Source organism: Salminus brasiliensis, chromosome 6, assembly GCF_030463535.1.
Source record: "Salminus brasiliensis chromosome 6, fSalBra1.hap2, whole genome shotgun sequence".
Taxonomy (NCBI): Eukaryota; Metazoa; Chordata; class Actinopteri; order Characiformes; family Bryconidae; genus Salminus; species Salminus brasiliensis.
Genome location: NC_132883.1, coordinates 3,225,150 through 3,244,939, shown reverse-complemented (window position 1 = coordinate 3,244,939; position 19,790 = coordinate 3,225,150). Strand labels below are relative to the sequence as shown.

Sequence of the window (19,790 nt, the reverse complement as noted above, 5' to 3'; positions counted from 1 at the left end):
CCACCTCACCGCAATACTTCAACATCTAGTATAAAGCCTTTCCAGAAGAGTAGAAGCTGTTACTGTAGCAAAGGGGTGGCGAACTCTCTATTAATACATCTGATCTCAGAAGAAATGAGGAGCAGGAGAGATCCAGTGTCCACATACTTTTGGACACATATGGTGTATATACAGATGTATACAGGTATACAGGTATACAGATGCTTGGTGGGGGGAGGTGTGGGGGGGGTGGTGATAGTTACCTTGGCCGTCCTGAGCTGAGGTACTCTCTCCTACTCCAGCGAACACCATGGCAATGACCCCAACACACGCCAAGGTCCTCCACACCGTTTCCATGGTTACTACAGCTAGCTTCAATGAGGTGCCCGGCCCTCCGTCCCACCATCTCTTCTGCCTGGGACGCCCCCCGCTCACCAGAGTGACGCGCTAAATTCTGGAGCCATGGCAGGAGTCCTGTGCTGGTATATGTGTGTGTGTGTGTGTGTGTGTGTGTGTGTGTGTGTGTGTGTGTGTGTGTGTGTGTTTAACTCCAGACAGGTCGCACGTCCGTGTATCCGCTTCCGTCAGTCCGTGGGAAGAATGTTCAGGGTCCTAAACCGGAATGATAAACAGGACCAGGTTCAGTATCAAAACACAGCAGAGCACAGAGAGACAACCCTAGGAACACTAGCAGTTACTGTAGTGTACACTCTGTTCATTATGGTTTAGGACTAGGGTTAAGGGATTAGGGTTAGGGTTAAGAGTTAGGATTTAGCTTAGGGTTCAAGGTTTTGGGTTAGGAGGAAGGGTTAATGTTTAGGGTTCATTTTTAGGGTTGGGGTTAAGTTTAAGAGTTAGGATTTAGGGTTAAAGATCAGGATTAGGGTTCGGATTTAGTTTAGGGTGAAGGGAATAGGGCATAAGGAGTACAGAGGACAGGGAGTAGGGGGTAGAGCGCAAGAAGTAGGGTGTAAAAAGTAAGGTATAGAAAGTAGGGGGTAGGGTGTAAGGAGTAAGGTGCAGGGCATAAGTAGGAGGATGTAGAGACTAAGGTGTGAGGAGGAGGGTGTAGCAAGTATGGTGTAAAAAAATTTGATGTAGTGAGTAGGGCAAAAGGAGTAGGACATAGAAAAGATGGAGGGGATAGGGTGTGGAGGGTAGGCCATAAGGATTAGGGCATAGTGATTATGTCCTAAAGAGAACCAGGTAGAAAATAGGGTGTAAAAAGGAGGGCGTAGTGAGTATGGCCTAAGGAGGGCGGTGTAGAGAGGCGGGCGTAAAACAGAGGGCATAGTGAGTAAGGCATAAGGAGGACGGTGTAGAGAGTAGGGTGCAAAAAGGAGGGCATAGTGAGTAAGGACTAAGGAGGGTGGTGTAGAGAGTAGGGCGTAAAAAGGAGGGCATAGTGAGTATGGCCTAAGGAGGATGGTGTAGAGAGGCGGGCGTAAAAAGGAGGGCATAGTGAGTAAGGACTAAGGAGGATGGTGTAGAGAGTAGGGTGTAAAAAGGAGGGCATTGTGAGAATGGCCTAAGGAGGATGGTGTAGAGTGTAGGGTGTAAAAAGGAGGGCATAGTGAGTATGGCCTGAGGAGGATGGTGTAGAGAGGCGGGCGTAAAAAGGAGGGCATAGTGAGTATGGCCTAAGGAGGATGGTGTAAAGAGTAGGGTGCAAAAAGGAGCGCATAGTGAGTATGGCCTGAGGAGGATGGTGTAGAGAGGCGGGCGTAAAAAGGAGGGCATAGTGAGTATGACCTAAGGAGGATGGTGTAGAGAGGCGGGCGTAAAAAGGAGGGCATAGTGAGTATGGCCTAAGGAGGATGGTGTAGAGAGTAGGGTGTAAAAAGGAGGGCATAGTGAGTATGACCTAAGGAGGATGGTGTAGAGAGGCGGGCGTAAAAAGGAGGGCATAGTGAGTAAGGCCTAAGGAGGATGGTGTAGAGAGTAGGGTGTAAAAAGGAGGGCATAGTGAGTATGGCCTAAGGAGGATGGTGTAGAGAGTAGGGTGTAAAAAGGAGGGCATAGTGAGTATGGCCTAAGGAGGATGGTGTAGAGAGTAGGGCGTAAAAAGGAGGGCATTGTGAGACTGGCCTGAGGAGGATGGTGTAGAGAGTAGGGTGTAAAAAGGAGGGCATAGTGAGTATGACCTGAGGAGGATGGTGTAGAGAGTAGGGTGTAAAAAGGAGGGCATAGTGAGTAAGGACTAAGGAGGATGGTGTAGAGAGTAGGGTGTAAAAAGGAGGGCATACTGAGTATGGCCTGAGGAGGATGGTGTAGAGTGTAGGGTGTAAAAAGGAGGGCATAGTGTGTATGGCCCGAGGAGGATGGTGTAGAGAGTAGGGTGTAAAAAGGAGGGCATAGTGAGTATGGCCTGAGGAGGATGGTGTAGAGAGTAGGGTGTAAAAAGGAGGGCGTAGTGAGTATGGCCTAAGGAGGGTGGTGTAGAGAGTAGGGCGTAAAAAGGAGGGCATAGTGAGTATGGCCTGAGGAGGATGGTGTAGAGAGTAGGGTGTAAAAAGGAGGGCATAGTGAGTATGGCCTGAGGAGGATGATGTAGAGAGTAGGGTGTAAAAAGGAGGGCGTAGTGAGTATGGCCTAAGGAGGGTGGTGTAGAGAGTAGGGTGTAAAAAGGAGGGCGTAGTGAGTATGGCCTAAGGAGGGTGGTGTAGAGAGTAGGGTGTAAAAAGGAGGGCGTAGTGAGTATGGCCTAAGGAGGGTGGTGTAGAGAGTAGGGCGTAAAAAGGAGGGCATAGTGAGTATGGCCTGAGGAGGGTGGTGTAGAGAGTAGGGTGTAGCATTCAACAAAGAGCTGAAGAGCCCCACTTTCCTACTGTCACGCAGCGGCTGTTCACGCTAGAGTGTGTGTGAGCGAGTGAACACTTGGTTGGTGTGTGGGGGCCAGGCCGTTTACAGGGAGAGGTGGGGGGCTATTAAAGAAAAACGGCTGCTACTCATTTCCAGTCTAGAGGGTCCTAAAGCCCCACATCAGAGAGAGAGAGAGGGGGGGGCAGCCCGGGTGGAGCGAGGCCAGAGCTCTGACAGATGAGATTAGAGATACCGACTTTCTGCAGAGAGAAACGCAGCGGAGAAAGACGAGACATGGACAAGTCTCACACACACACACACACACACACAGACACACACACACACACACACACACACACAGACACACTGCTTCCCTGCATCAGTGTTACTGATCTGCAGAGAGAGAGAGACAGCCAAGCCCTATCAGCCCTGCCTGCACCGCTCTACAGGACCACCATAACCTCTAAAACTAAGGTAAAGGCTAGGATTAGGGTTAAGAGTCAGGGTTTAGGGTTAAAAGTTAGGATTAGGGTTAAGAGTTAGGATTAGGGTTAAGAGTCAGGGTTTAAGGTTAAGAGTTAGGATTAGGGTTAAGAGTCAGGGTTTAAGGTTAAGAGTTAGGATTAGGGTTAAGAGTTAGGATTAGGGTTAAGAGTCAGGGTTTAAGGTTAAGAGTTAGGGTTTAAGGTTAAGAGTTAGGATTAGGGTTAATAGTCAGGGTTTAAGGTTAAGAGTTAGGATTAGGGTTAAGAGTCAGGGTTTAGGGTTAAGAGTTAGGTTTAGGTTTAAGAGTCAGGGTTTAAGGTTAAGAGTTAGGATTAGGGTTAAGAGTCAGGGTTTAGGGTTAAGAGTTAGGTTTAGGTTTAAGAGTCAGGGTTTAAGGTTAAGAGTTAGGATTAGGGTTAAGAGCCAGGGTTTAAGGTTAAAAGTTAGGATTAGGGTTAAGAGCCAGGGTTTAGGGTGAGTCAGGGTTTAGGTTTAAGAGTCAGGGTTTAAGGTTAAGAGTTAGGATTAGTGTTAAGAGTCAGGGTTTAGGGTTAAGAGTTAGGTTTAGGTTTAAGAGTCAGGGTTTAGGGTTAAGAGTCAGGGTTTAGGGTTAAGAGTTAGGATTAGGGCTAAGAGTCAGGGTTTAGGGTTGAGATTAAGATTTGTGTTAAGGTTTATGGTTTAGGGTTAAGAGTTAGGACTAGGCTTAAAGTCAAGGGTTTAGAGTTCAGAGCTAGGGTTTTTGTTAGGATTAAGAGTAAATATTAGGGTTAAGGTTTAGGTTCTAGGGTTTTTGGTCAGATTAAGAGTTTAGGGTTAAGAGTTAGGATTAAGGTCAAGAGTCAGGGTTTAGGGTTAAAAATCTGGGTTTTAGGGTTGAGAATAAGATTTGGGTTAAAGTTTAAGGTTTAGGGTTAAGAGTTAGGGTTAAAAATTAGGATTAAGGTTAAGGTTTAAGTATCAGGGTTGAGACCTATGGTTTTTGGTCAGGTTACGAGTTAGGGTTTAGGGTTAGGAATTAGGATTAGGGTTAAGGTTTAGATGTTAGGGTTTGGACCTAGGGTTTTTGGGTAGGGTTAAGAGTTAGGGTTAATGGTTAACAGTCAGGATTAGGTTAAGGTTTAGGGTTTAGGGGGCAGAGCAAAGGTTTTTAATAGGCTTAAGAGTTAGGGTTTAGGGTTAAAAGTAAGAATTAGGGTTAAGGTTTAAGTGTCAGCGTCTAGGCCTAGGGGTTTGGGTTTTAGAAAAGAGACCACCAAGAGCTATCAGCCCTACCTCCGCGTCTCTACAGGACCACCATAACCTCCACCTCCCAACCTCCCACCACCTCCCTCCTCTCTCTCTCTCCCTCCCCCTTTCTACTCTTTTCTCCATCCATCATCAGACAGAGAGAGAGAGAGAGAGAGAGAGAGAGAGGGGGGGGGGGTAAAGGAAGAGAGTGAGATAAAGAGCGCGAGAGTAGGGAAAGAGAGAGAAAGGCAAACGGTGACAGAGAGAGAAGTAAAGAGAGAGAAAGAGAGAGGAAGACAAGGGAATAGGAGATAAAGAGAGAGAGAGAGAGAGAGAGAGAGAGAGAGAGAGAGAGAGAGAGCAGATGGCTGGCCTGAAACCAAGTGCAACCAAAGGTAATCAGAAGCAGATGGGAAACAATTTGGCGTCAAGGCTGAAGCAACAAGTCGCCTTCTGACTTAAAAAAAAGAGAAAACTAGAGAGAGAGAGAGAGAGAGAGAGAGAGAGAGAGAGAAAGAGAGAGAGAGAGTGAGGATGAGAGAGAGAGAGTGAGAGAGAGAGCGGGGCAGATAGAGAAAGAGAGAGAGGGAGAGAGAGAGGGAGAGAGAGACAGTGAGGATAAGAGAGGGGATAAGAGAGAGAGAGAGAGAGAGAGAGAGAGAGGGAGAGAGAGAGATGAAAAGCAGGGGAGCTATTATGCACTCCTTCATCCAGCTGGGATAACCATTCAAGAACGGCAACATACAGTAACAACAAGGTTTGTGTGTGTGTGTGTGTGTGTGTGTGTGAGTTTTCACCTCCAGCCCCAGAATAAATAATCTCTTTTCCCAAGATTTTCTCCGTTTCAGGAAAACGTTGTTTTGGAAAGTTATTTGAAACCACTGCACTGCCCTCCGCTCTGCTGCCCCTCCGACCTCCGACCTCCACACTACAGCCTCGGACCACTGCTTCCAGCCTCCCCAAACTTCCCCAGATCTCCTCTTTATCATATGTAAAACCCCTGGAACCCTAAACCTGAGCTTTCTCTCTAATGGAGTGGATCTGGCTCCTCAGGGCCCCCAGTGCAAAAGTAGAGCATGTCTGATGACGGTCTTCCCAGAGTCAGCACAGCCCTGACCAATCACAAGGCTAACATGGCTGCTCTCTTCCAGTCTGAGCAACCTGGATGGCTAAAGCTAAAGCTAAAGCTTGAGCCACAACTGGGGAAGCAGTTGGCTTGCGTGCCCCAGCATCCCTCACGTCCTCGCCTTAACCATGGAGTTTAGCAGACGGGGGTCCAGACGCAGCACCGTAGCCAGGTAGATCTGCTGGCGACCGCCAACCCATACTCTGCGTAGCTTGCCGCCAATTCAGAGAAGGGACAGGAGGGAGGGAAGGGACGATGGGGCACTGGGTATGCATGTGACGTCACTGCAGCCATGCCCACTGAGTGCCCAAAAGAGCGGCAGAGTGGCAGCGTTAGCATTCAGTGTGATCCGCTGTGCAACTGACCGTCAGCTCTTTTTTCTAAAGACTGCTGAAGCTACAGAGAAGAGAGGCTAATGGATTAGCTGCAATTCACAGAATCGACTGGAATCCAGGCCCTGAAACCTGTGGGAGCTCACTGAGTGGTGAAGTTACGCTCTGAAAACAGGTGGGAAAACAAATAAGCCCAAGTTAGAGGGAAAGCAAGCAAACCTGGATGAGCCAGTCTACTATATGATCCTGAAACCAGTGGGAAACCCTCCTAAGACCGTTCCCTCCACTCTGTACTCTCAGATATGAGGCCTTATCCTCTAATCAGGTGGGATTTCAGCCTCAGCTAGCTGGACGTTCTTGGCTACACATGGCTGTCCATGGACCATTGGTTCTTCGGTAATGTGGGTGGATCGCTATCGACTGGTTTGGCCGTTTTCCCCTAATAAACGCTGCAGCCGTGCTGGGCTAGTAACTCCAGGTTCCAGATAACAGAACCTCAGTGAACCCTAAAGATCTGTGACATCACAACTGCAGTTCAGATTAAAAGTTAAAAAAAAAAACTCAACTTCTAAAGGCTGTGTGAGTCGCCATGGTAACGTAAAAAAAAAAGAAAAGGAGGGCTGTCAGTCACGCACAGTCTTTAGAACATTAAGACCACGCCTAGGTCGTTCTCAGAGAGGTCTGAGGAGTGGATTAGGGTGATTTTTGAGGAGTGTTAAATAATATTTCATATTTCGTGTTTGAGCTTTGAACATCTGGAGATCTGATCTTCAGGAGACCAGCACTGAGGGATGGAGGTCATCTAACTAAACTCACGCACCTGAAGAAATGTCTTTACTCATCATTTATAAAATGGAATTAATAGAGATATAATTTTGCTGCGAGGAGATTTATTACCCCAGCTGTAGAATCAGAACCAGCTGCAGAACATCAGCTGCAGATGATCAGAACATGGTTGGAGAGGAGGAGTCTGAAGGAGTCTGTCTGAATAAACCTCAGACGTTTGAAGTGAGAGGTGAAGAAGATCACCAGGGCCAGATCCAGAGAGATCTCTGAGGCCCTGATTGCCAGAAAACATCTAGACTAAGATCAGGGCTGTGTCCCAAATCCATGTATCCAGTATGTTGCTATGCCAACATACTGCAACATCACTGCAAGCTCTCCTGCCGCCATCCAACACCATTAGTGAGGTCAGGATGTTGGACGATGATCACCACCCCACCTCATCATCCCCAACTCTCCAATTCATCCCAAAAGTACTGGATGGAGCTCCACCACCACCACCATCATTCAGCTCAATGCTGGGGGGCTTTACACCCCTCTAGCTGAAGCTTAGCATTGGGCATTGTGACCTTAGACTAGGGCACCATGCCCCAGCAGTGAGAACACAAGAAGTGTATTGTTAATTAACTCATTTTTGAAAGAGTAGTACTCACAAGGGCATTTATCCAGAGGTGTGTGTGTGTGAGTGAGTGTGTGTTGCATAGGGGCCGGTGTAGGGGGTAGTTGGGAGGGGGGTGGAAAAGAGGTGGATACAGGTTTAAGGTTGCCCTCATTTCCTTTGAGCGCCAGTCAAATGGCCCCAGTTCAGTAGGGAGTCTAAAACACTGAGACGTCTTTGTCCCCCCCGACTCTATACCTACTATAAACAGTGAGGGCCAGCAGTGGGCCCCGATCCTCTCTCCTCCTCTCCTCTCCTCTCCTCTCCTCTCCTTTCTTTTCTCCTCTCTCCTCCTTTCCTCTCTTCTCTTCTCTCCTCCTCTCCTCTCTTCTCTCCTCCTCTCATCTCCTCCTCTTTTCTCTTCTCCTCCTTTCCTCTCTTCTCTTCTCCTCTCGCCTCCTTTCCTCTCTTCTCTTCTCCTCTCGCCTCCTTTCCTCTCTTCTCTTCTCCTCTCTCCTCCTTTCCTCTCTTCTCTCCTCCTCTATTCTCCTCTCTTCTCTTCTCCTCTCTCCTCCTTTCCTCTCTTCTCTCCTCCTCTATTCTCCTCTCTTCTCTTCTCCTCTCTCCTCCTCTCCTCTCCTTTCTTTTCTCCTCTCTTCTCTCCTCCTCTATTCTCCTCTCTTCTCTCCTCCTCTTTTCTCCTCTCCTCTCTTCTCTCCTCTCCTCCTTTCCTCTCTTCTCTTCTCATCTCCTCTCCTTTCCTCTCTTTCCTTCTCTTCTCATCTCCTCTTTTCTCCTCTCTTCTCTTTTCTTCTAGTTTCTCTTCTCCTCTCCTACCTTCTTGTCTCCTTTTCCACTCTTCTCTTCTCGTCTTTACTGATTTATCTCACCTCTTCTCTTCCCTTCTCTTCTCCTCCCTCTCCTCTGTTCACCTCTGGTGTACTCTACACTCTCCTCCTCTCCAACCCCCAGAGGCCTTTCCTGCTATTTGCTGTTTGGCGAACGTCCCCTTGGTTTCATTCCTTCTTGTTAGAGGCTTGTTTTATTTGTGTGGTTATTAGACTCACAGTAAGATACCCAGTGGTTTTCATTAAGGCTTTCTCTCATCTCGCTCTCTGCAAACAAAGGCCCCTCTAATCGGACCCCCTCACACACACACACCTTCTCCTTTGTGAGCTTGGAGCGCAGTTACTGACTCTGTTCACTCACTCTCTCGCTCGCTCACGCACTACTCGCAACGGTCACACACACACTCATTCACTCCATCACTCACACACACTCACACACACACACTCTTCATCCCTTCCTCTTACAGCAGGAGGAGCGAGACGACAGCGCGCTGTCACGTCTCCAGGCGTAGTCCTCAGCGGGCTTCAGCCTTCCCAGCTTCCCCCACCGGCCACAGCGGGAGAATAACCACATGTTGATGTTTCTGATGATTTCTCAAACCTCAGCAAAAGCACATCATCACAGACTGCGCAATATGGACAAAAGTATTGGGACACCTGCTTATTCATCGCTTCTTCTGAAATCAAGGGTATTAAAAACAGAGCTTATCCTTCTTCTACTATCCAGGGATGAGGGCTTCTACTAGATTTTGGAGGCGCATTGCTGTGAGGATTTGATTGACTACATTCAGGGACAAGAGCGTTAGTGATGTCAGGATGTTGGATGGTATTGAATGGAGCATCACCACCCCCATCATTTCACTGCTGGAGGGCTTTATAAATACCCCTCTAGCCCACTCCTGGCATCATTAGGCAGCATGGTGCCAATAGGCTCATGTTCATATATCTTCTCCAGGGAGTCCAGAGTGCTACAGGGACTAGACAAGCTAGTGTGTGTGTGTGTGTGTATGTGTGTACTGGCACATCTGTGTCAGCGATGGTTGCAATTTAAAGTAGCTCAATGCATTCAGTAGAAGGGGTGTCCACAAACATTTGGACCTACAGTGTGATCTTTCAGTACTTGTCAGCTACATTAGCCATGCAGCTTCAGTGCAAAGCTGCAGAGCCAAATTTTGGACGCCAGAACATGTCTTGGCTGATCGACTGCATTGTGGGTAAGGGAGGGAAAGCTGTGTACATTCGATTTCTGGGCCAAACCACCAACCCGTTTAAGGACGGCTGTAAGAATGACTGGAATCTGTGAAGTGCAGACAGTTCTGGAGGGGCCGGAGGGGCTGGGGTGGGGTAACTGCATCTGACAGAGGGTCAGGCCCGGAATCTAGTCGTGTCCTTGTGCATAATGTGAAGCAGGAGAAGGTAGGCCTGTATGTGTGTGTGTGTGTGTGTGCACAGGCAGAGGGGTATCAGGCACCAGCCGACTTCACTAATCAAACCCATAAGACCCTGCTGCACGTACAGGACTCTCTTGAGAGTAGAAACCCTGCCTTCTCTCTCTCACACACACTCTCACTCTCTCTCTTTTTCTCATACAAAGCCAATCTCTCTCGCTCTTCTGCTGAAAATCCTCCGTCTCTCTCCACTGCACTCCTAAAACAAGAAACACCAAGCAAGCCCAGTTTTGCTGTACCGCCATCGGCCTTTGGCTGTTACTCCAAAGGAAGGTTCTGTGGCCTAAAATGACCTCTGTGACCTCTGCCTGGTAGATGACCCTATCCTTGCCCTCTTTAAGATGTGGACCACATATTTACTAGTCTTTAGATGTGAAGGAGCCTGGGACCTCACGAACATGGCTTGTTCCCTGGACAGTAGAGACACCCTTGATTTCAGAAGAAACAATGAATGAGCAGGCGTCCCAATACTTTTGTCCAGTTGTATCACTGCATGTATCACTCCTCAATGCCTGAGAGAAGTTTTTCTGAAGTGTATTCCTGGACAGTCTTGGCCGTGTACGACATACTGAGGCCGTCTCAAACAGTCGGGGGTTCATTTCAACAGAACAAACCACTGGGCTGTACAATCAAACACTGGAAACACTAGAACCCAGACCGATCTGGACACTTCTGGGCTTTTCCAGGCATTTTTGCCTTCATCTCCCTATTTGGACAGAATATCTGCCCAGTAATGTGCCAGCAATGGGGGGAAAAAGGCATTTGATGGAGAAGAGCCAAAAACCACTGGCCTCCATAACTGCACGAACCTCAATGAGAAGATCTGAGAGAGCGGAGAAGGCCAGGAGCAGATGAGGTGAAGAAAAGTAGCAGTGACCGTCCACCAGACCCCCCCCCCCCTTATAAACGAGGCCCACGTGAGAGAATGCAGAGCGGCGGTGAGAGTCAACGGGTGCAGATGCAAGCTCAGCTGAAACGTCTGGTGATGTAACATCTACTGGACTCCATCAGCCAGGGATCAGTCAGCACACAGCTGAGTGTTTGTGAGCGGGCAGCATTCGCTTCACGCTCACATTCAGCGGCTTTTTTCCCCTCGACTGAGGTCCGGTGAAACAGTTCAGTCTGACTGCTCAGACATCCAGCCATGTGACTGCCAGAGCGAGCAAGCGAGTGAGGGAGAGAGAGAGAGAGAGAGAGAGAGAATGACAAAGAGACGAGAGAGAGGAGGGGAAACGGGTTTGGGTGCTTACAATATTAGGACAAAAGTATTGGGACACCTTCTCATTCATTGTTTCTTCTAAAAATCCAGAGCTGATCCTGCTTTTGTTGGAGGAACTGTCTCTACTGTCCAGGGAGGAAGGCTTTCTGCTAGATTTTGGAGGCGCATTGCTGTGAGAATTTGATTGACTGCATTCTGTGACAAGAGCGTATTGGTATAAGTATTGGATGGACCACCACCACCTTCATTCCAGAGGGCACAGTTCTTCCACTGCTCCACAGCTCAATGCTGGGGGGCTTTAAACCCCTCTACCAGCCCACGCCTGGCATTATTAGGCAGCATGGTGCCGATAGGTTCATGTTGGTTTATCTGCTGCAGACAGTCCTATTCTATTGGCAGCATTTGCACATCTGTGTCAGCAATAGGTGCTTCAACTTCAAGTGAAGCTGAATGCATCCATTAGAAAGGGTGTCCACAAACATTTCCCCTTAGTGTATCTCTGAGGAGGTTTTCAGGCCGCTACCTCCCTTATGACCACCCCTGGTGTGGAGTGAACCCGGCCCGGGACGCCACAGACGCCATATGACTGCAGGGTTTACTGCATGTATGAGTGAGTGAGCGGGCACACCAGTCAGCTGTCACAGAGTGCAGAACCATCGTCATGGGCAAAGGACGAGATCTGACCGAGGTCCAAAAGGGCAGGATGACAGGGTACCCCTTGCTTTGCTTAGAAAAAGGGGGCTGTTGAAGGGTTCTTTAGTAAAGCTAATGGCTCTAAATGGGACAGCTCACAGCTGAATTCTAAGAGGCCCTTTTATACGTGGTTCTTAAACAACCTTTTAAAACATGCCTCTGTGTAGCAGCACAAAGACTAGTTATGAGTCAAAGACCCCTCTTTCAGTACTATAAAGACCCCTTTTTGCCCAGACTGTAGAGCCTTCACATTATGTAGGGGTCTTTCAAACTTGGCTAAAATGTATCAGGTTATTTAAGAGGCTCTTTAAGCTTAGAATCAGCCGATACCGATCCGATCTGATCCGATCTGATCTCTGTGTGTGCTTAGTTTAGATCAGACGAGCTGCTGATAATTTTATTTTTTATTTTTTGATTATTATATCAGGATCAGTTTCTATAATCAGACTTTCTGGACTGACTGATTTAGTTTAGTCAGACTTTTCTTAAAATCACTGTTTTATAGTGTTTAATATCTGATAATCCAGTCTGATCTCCTCCCTGACCAATCAGCTCCCAGCTCCTTTACAACACTGCAGTCTGATCACTCCCTGTGTGTGTGAGAGAGAGAGTGTGTGTGTGTGTGTGTGTGTGTGTGTGTAGTGGTACACACTCTGGACTGGTATCTGTGGTTGTTGTTGGTCTACTGGTGTGTGATAACTGGATTATAGTGGGTGAATGTGCTGTGTGTGTGATTGGGGTTTCTATAGCGTGTGTGTTTGTGTGTGTGTTAGCATTAGCGTTAGCCTCCACTCGGTTCTGAACGGGTTCTTCAGTGCTGGTTTATAAACAGAGAAAGGCGAGCGCCGGTTCTGCGGTTCTCCCGCTGGTAAAACAGAGCGTTTCAGTGGGAGTTTTATAAAGGGTCAGATATTATGGTCTGTTTTCAGGTTCCACTGTAAAATGGCTCCACACTGCAGAACCTCAACTCCTTTATTTACCTTCTGAGAACGTCCACACTGCTGCGCCGTAAAGGACACCAGATGGCGCTCTGAACAGTGTGGTTAAAACAAAGACTCGGAACTGGATTGCGATTGAATCCATTAAAATATGCCTGGATTGGCCCAGATCCGATCGGGACATCCCTACTTGTGGGTCCATCAAGCATCTCTCAGCACAGGATCTGAGGTCTGTCTGACTCCATACTTCTCACATTTCGGATCCTGTTGGTCTAAAGCGGAACACTAAAGCTCCGCCCACAGTGGGAGGAGTGACCAATCACAAAGCACATATCAGTCCAGGAGCTGAATCTACACAACTGAAGGGCATTAAAGCCAGTGGAAGGTCAGAACTGAAAATACTTAGGAAAGTCCAGGCCCACCTAAACTACGCTTCAGTTCATGCAGATGCAAACGGATCTACTCAACTCCGGCTCTGCTGGACGCCACACTACTCCTCAAATGTACAGGAGAAATGTGACACCTGACCTGTGTCCCTCACTGACCCTCGGCTGCTTCAAATAGTTCTTTGAGCGATAGAAGCCATAGAAGAACTAGGGATGCACCGATTCAGCTTTTTTAAAGTTCTGATACCGATACGTAAACTGATACATAAACTTTGCTGTGACACTGAGAATTTCCCCTCTGTGGGACTAAAGGATTAATAAAGGATTATCTTAATTTACATATCTTTACATATCGGTCGATACCTGATACTGATCCGATAACATGGTTGAATTAATAAACCGTATACCTCACCATGTGGGAGTGACTTAAGGCATCAGGAATGACTTAAAAATTACTTTACTAACTTTGTAAAAAAAAAATATATATATATATATATATATATATATATATATATATATAACAAATTAACACAGATATAAATGTAGTAAATTGCTGTTTCTTGTTTGAAATTTAAAATAAAAAGGAGTGAAACTTCTTAAAATATATTAAAATAAACAAAATGTATCAGCCAAAATGAAAATAAGTAGCGTCACTATGTCAAACACACAAACAGTAATCAATCTTATATATATATATATATATATATATATATATATATATATATATAAGATTATATAAGATTTATATAAAATTATTATATATATATATAAGTATATATTAGACAAAATATGTATCAATATTAATAAATATGTATATGTATTATATATAATATAAATATTTATTAATATTTATAAACATTTACCGTAATTCCAAATAAAATCTAGTAAATATGATACATAAATAAGTAACTTGGTCAAACAAACAAGTAGCAACCAAAAATTGCAAACATCTAACCCTTTAGTTCAGTCTCACACCAACAAATTACAGTGAAAGGATCGGTTCCATGGATCTGCCTAATTATCCGATACCCGATCCAGCTCATTTTGTTAATATCAGGACCGATATCCGATCCTAATATCGGATCGGTGCATCTCTAAGAAGAACCAAAATCCATTTTTGATTCCATAAAGAACCATAAAGAAGAGTGTAAAGAACCACCAGTTGATGTGAAGGTTCTGAACTACAGTTGGAAGTAGTTCATTAGGAACCAAAAGTGGTTCCTTCTATGGCTCCTTTTATTTTTAAGACTGTGTCCTCAAAGAGGGGGTTACTGCAGCCCACCACTCTAATAACCAGACAGACCAAGACATAGACCCCAGTCTTCAACGATGTAGGGTGGTGCTGTTACCTATTATGCTACACCAACCACCGACCGCCAACCACCAGCCAAACCTCTCACATATTCGTTCAGTTTAATTTATTGAACAATTTATATCAGTTATTGCATAATAATACCTCATTAACGACGGGACAATAAGACCAATAGGTTCATTCAGAGCATTATCATATTTTTAACAATTATATTACTTAGAAAAGTTTGGAAACTTTGTTTTTTTTTTTTTTGTTATAAGAGTCCAAATCCCTGAATTGACTCTTTAAACTGTTTAATTAACTCTTAGACACTTAGGCCTTGAGATTCCTAGACAACAATTAAGCCTAGTCTTGGACTAATTTGAACTGCTAATAGCAAACAACTACTGAAAGTTCTTGAAAAAAGTCTAAAACTAGCTGTAATTTGTTTTAGGCAACATTAGGTTTTCCATTAGAACTGCTGAACTCTTAAATTAAGTCTTAGGGATGTTTTCCCAGATATGGATTAAGCCTAGCCTAGGACTAATCCTTAAAAAATCATTTTAAGCCTAAATCTATCTGTAGTTTTGTTTTTAGGCAAATTTAGGTTGTCCACTAGAACCCATTATGGTTGAACTTTTGAATGGAAATGGATTAAGCCTGGTCTATGCACAACTATTGGCTCATTAAACCTATTAAAAGTGTCTAAAAGTCTAAGTTTAGGATTAATCTAGGTCTGGGAAACTGTTATATGAACTATTACTGTACTGAATGAACTCTGAATTCCCTTATGGAGTTTATTCAGATTCAACACTGGTCATTTTGCTATTTTAGGCAACATTAGGTTCTCCATTAGAACCGCTGAACTCTTAAATGAACTCTTAGGGACGCTTTCCCAGATACGGATTAAGTCTAGTCTTGGACTAATTTGTCCTGCTACTCTCAAACAGCCATTAAAATCATTATCATCTTAAATCTAGCTGTAGTTCTGGTTTTAGGCACATTTATGTTGTCCACTAGAACCCGTAATGGTTGAACTTTTGAATGGAAATGGATTAAGCCTATTGGCCCTTTAAACCCATTAAAAGTGTCTAAAAGTCTAAGTTTAGGATTAATCTAGGTCTGGGAAACTGTTATATTAACTATTACTGTACTGAATGAACTCCTGCAGTGATTCATTAGCACTTATGGAGTTCATTCAGATTCAACACTGGTCATTTTGCTATTTTAGGCAACATTAAGTTCTCCATTAGAACCGCTGATCTCCCAAATGAACTCTTAGGGACGTTTTCCCAGATATGGATTAAGCCTAGTCTTGGACTAATTTGCCCTGCTACTCTCAAACGATCATTAAAAATCCTTATAAGCCTAAATCTAGCTGTAGTTTATTTAGGAAACATTAATTTGTCTAGTAGAACCAAAAATACTGAACTTTTGAATGAACTGTCCAGGGCTGTTTTCCCAGATACAGGCTAAGTCTAGCCTTGGACTAATTTGCCCTGCTACTCTTAAACTGCAATTAAAATAATTTTAGGCCTAAATCTAGCTGTAGTTCTGGTTTTAGGCACATTTATGTTGTCCACTAGAACCCGTAATGGTTGAACGTTTGAATGGAAATGGATTAAGCCTGGTCTTGGACTAATCTGCACAACTATTGGCCCTTTAAACCCATTAAAAGTGTCTAAAAGTCTAAGTTTAGGATTAATCTAGGTCTGGGAAACTGTTATATTAACTATCACTGTACTGAATGAACTCCTGCAGTGATTCATTAGCACTTTCTTTATTTTAGGCAACATTAGGTTCTCCATTAGAACCGCTGAACTCTCAAATGAACTCTTTGGGACTTTTTCACAAATACGGATTAAGCCTAGTCTTGGACTAATTTGCCCTGCTACTCTCAAACAACCATTTTAAGCCTAAATCTAGCTGTAGTTTTGGTTTTAGGCTCATTTAAATTGTCCACTAGAACCCGTAATGGTTGAACTCTTAAATGAACTCTTAGGGACGCTTTCCCAGATACGGATTAAGCCTAGTCTTGGACTAATTTGCCCTGCTACTCTCAAATGGCCATTAAAACCATTACGCCTAAATCTAGCAATTAAACAATTAATTTGTCTATTAGAACCAAAAATACTGAACTTTTGAATGAACTGTTCAGGGCTGGTTTCCCAGAAATGGATTAAGCCTAGTCTTGGACTAATCTGCACAACTATTGGCCCTTTAAACCCATTAAAAGTGTCTAAAAGTCTAAGTTTAGGATTAATCTAGGTCTGGGAAAGAGTTCTATTAACTATCACTGTACTGAATGAACTCCTGCAGTGATTAATTAGCACTTATGGAGTTCATTCAGATTCAGCACTGGTCATTTTGCTGTGCAGCTTTTGGTTGTATCAAGCCCTGTGTTCCAACCCTGCATCTCTGTTATAGTGGTCAGCACTGATCTGCAGAGATCAGCAGGGATCAGCAGTGACCTGCAGGGATCTGTTAACACTTACTTCCACCGTTTCCACTTGTCCACTCAAACGATGACCAGTCCACGTCTCGAAAACAGCCCTGTCCAGAAGTTCACAGCGCTTAAGAAAACCGCTACAAGGCTTTGAAGGCTCCTACCTCTCGGCGCGAGCCCTGTCCTGTGCAGGAGAACCAGGCGAGGTTCTTCGAGTCTGGAGGTTTGTGGAGGTCCTCCTTCTTCACGACCACATGCTTGGAGGAGCTGTGCTGGAGTGCTGCTCTGGAGCTTCTCGACTTGCTCCTGCTGTTACTGGTATTTCTTCCAGGCTCTGGTTCCTGGGAGAAAGCAGCGCCGTGTCGCCGGACGGACAGACAGGCAGACAGACAGACAGGCAGGCAGACAGGCAGGCAGACAGACAGACAGCAGCAGTAGCCGGGGCTGAACGCAGGGAGGAGCTGCACCGGCTGTGTGGGTCAGTGTTTCTCTTTCCCACCCGTTTTCCGCAAAGCCCCGCCCCCCTGCGCTCGTATTGGACAGCTGCTCACACTCACAGCTCCTCACGTGCAGTCCAGATATACACACTCTTATTTTATATATATCAAAATTATGAGTTTTGCGTTTATAATAAAAGTATAAAAACTTTTTAATTGGTAAATTCTGTTTCAGAAAGGTGCACATGTTATTATTATTATTATTGACATATTGCATATTATACAATTTACATATTATATACTAGTAGTATACAGCATCCTTCTGTTCATATCGTTATTATTTTATTTTATTTTATTTAGCTTGTATCTGTGTGTTCTTGTGTTTATCTGTGTGTTTCTGTTTCCCTTTAGGAATTAATAAAGTGATGTTTTATCTTATTTACACAATTCAGATTTTGTTTATAATTATAATGATTTATTTTACATTAATTTCATTTCATTTCATTTATTTATGTACTTATTTATTTGCTTACATCTGTGTGTTCTTGTGTTTGTCTGTATGTAAACTGCAATGTCCTTTCAGGGATTAATTAAGTGTCAATTTATCTTATTTATACAATTCAAAATATAGTAAATATTTAATATATATATTTTTTCTAATCAAGTCTATTTATTATTTATAATTATATCTATTTAATTTATTGACATTAATTCATTTATTTAATTGTATTGTATTTAATTTTATTTGACTTTATTTTATTTTATTGTATTCTATTTTATTTTATATTATTGTATTTTATTTTACTTTACTTTATTTTATTTTACTTTATTTTATTATATATTATTGTACTTTATTTAACTTTATTTTATTTTATTTTATTTTATTTTATTTTATTTTACTATACTTTACTTTACTTTACTTTATTTTATTTTATGTTACTTTACTTTACTTTATTTAACTTTATTTTATTTTACTTTACTTTACTTTACTTTACTTTATTTTATTTTATTTTATTTTATCTTATTTTATTTTATTTTATTTTATTTTATTTTATTTTATTTTATTTTACTTTACTTTATTTTATTTTACTTTATTTTATTTTACTTTATTTAACTTTATTTTATTTTACTTTACTTTACGTTACGTTACGTTACGTTACGTTACTTTACTTTACTTTACTTTATTTAACTTTATTTTATTTTACTTTACTTTATTTTATTTTATTTTATTTTATTTTACTTTACTTTATTTTATTTTACTTTATTTTATTTTACTTTATTTAACTTTATTTTATTTTATTTTACTTTACTTTACTTTACGTTACTTTACTTTACTTTACTTTACTTTACTTTACTTTATTTTATTTTACTTTACTTTATTTAACTTTACTTTATTTAACTTTATTTTATTTTATTTTATTTTACTTTACTTTACTTTACTTTATTTAACTTTATTTTATTTTATTTTATTTTTATTTTCTTAGCAATAGAATAGTCTGCAGTAGTTTACATTTTTAATGTTTTGTTTGTTTGTTTTTTTCAATATGTTAAATTCAGTAAATAAAGTTGTGTTAAAATGTGCAGATAATAAATGTGTTTCCTTTACAGGATTTGTTTACTAAATAAATAAATAAATTAATTAATAAATAAATTAAAATAAGCTATTAATCTTCTTCACGTGCAGTCGGTCCAAATCGCTGTAAGCCCCGCCCACTACTCGCTGGGATTCGCCAGCAGCTCATGGAAACGAGCGAAACGAGTCTAGAACGCTTAAGCCCCGCCCCCTGCCCCCGTACTCGGACTGGTACTCGTTACTAGTTCTTACTGAAGGAAGATGCAGAACCTTAAAGTCCGGTTCCTCCCTCTAGAACAGTTCCCCAGAGCTTTAGCGGATTAGGAGGGCGGGCAGCTTAGTGAGGTTAGGTAAGCGACCAGCCAATCCGAGCGCAGAGGGGCGGGGCTTGTTGGAATACGGGTGGGAAAACAGGCGCTGCTGTAGTGCTTTAACTTTGAGTAAAACAGGTGGGAAATCTGAGAGCTTGTTCATGTCTTTATAGCTTTGTGCAAAAGTTTGGGCACCCCTGGCTGAGTGTAAATAAGTCACACATTCCTGCATATTATTAAGCTTATTACTGTCTGTTTTACTGAATTTAATTAGGTGTGTGCAAAAGTAATGGGACATGAAATTATTATTATTATTATTATTATTATTATTATTTGCTTGGTTGTTTTTTTTCCCAAACATTAAAGTCAGCAAATATCTAGAAATTCTGTTAAAATGTGATGAAAAATCCAGCAAAATGTATACACACACACACACACACACACACGTCCAAAAGTATTCAGACACCCTTTCTAATGAGTAAATCCAGCTTCCCACTTGTACAGTGTGTATGATTTCCATGGGCAAGCCCTGGCCAGTAGAGCAGCTAAGCATGACCCTAAGGTCACTATGCCCAATGCCAATCGTGGGCTCTGACCTATAGGAGTAGATTTGCTGTCTTCTGAAAACAGCTCACTGATGTCCGATTTGCTGGCAACACCAGCAGTTCATTTGGTGCTTTGGGTACAGTCCTCTCATTCTGGCCACTCGGATATTCAACGTGGAACCTCTGAGGAGCTACAGCACGGTGGCCGAGGTCACACAGCGGTTTTCCAGGACGGGTTCCACTCGGAACAGGCCTCGCCAGCCTCGACCAAAGAAGCCGAGTCCATGTGTTTAGCGTCCGTCATGTTCAGAGGTTGGCT

The 19,790-nt window shown here is 43.2% G+C and overlaps 2 protein-coding genes across 4 annotated transcripts in view; one reads left to right on the top strand and one right to left on the bottom strand.

Moving 5' to 3' along the window:
- adamts10 (ADAM metallopeptidase with thrombospondin type 1 motif, 10) overlaps positions 1 to 17,015 on the bottom strand; it is an 81,261-nt gene extending 64,246 nt beyond the window's left edge. For 2 of the 3 annotated variants that reach the window (XM_072681330.1, XM_072681333.1), the window contains exons 1-2: positions 16,770 to 17,015; positions 243 to 591 (exon numbers count right to left, since the gene is read on the bottom strand). In XM_072681330.1, coding sequence (XP_072537431.1) covers positions 243 to 336 — 94 coding nt within the window. In that variant the 5' untranslated portion in view covers positions 337 to 591; positions 16,770 to 17,015. Of the gene's footprint in view, positions 1 to 242; positions 592 to 16,654; positions 16,727 to 16,769 lie in introns of those variants that run through there. The other variant, XM_072681331.1, reaches the window with a different exon arrangement.
- The window catches only part of mknk2b (MAPK interacting serine/threonine kinase 2b), a 318,007-nt gene that overhangs the window by 207,363 nt on the left and 90,854 nt on the right, over positions 1 to 19,790 (top strand). The window lies entirely within an intron of this gene.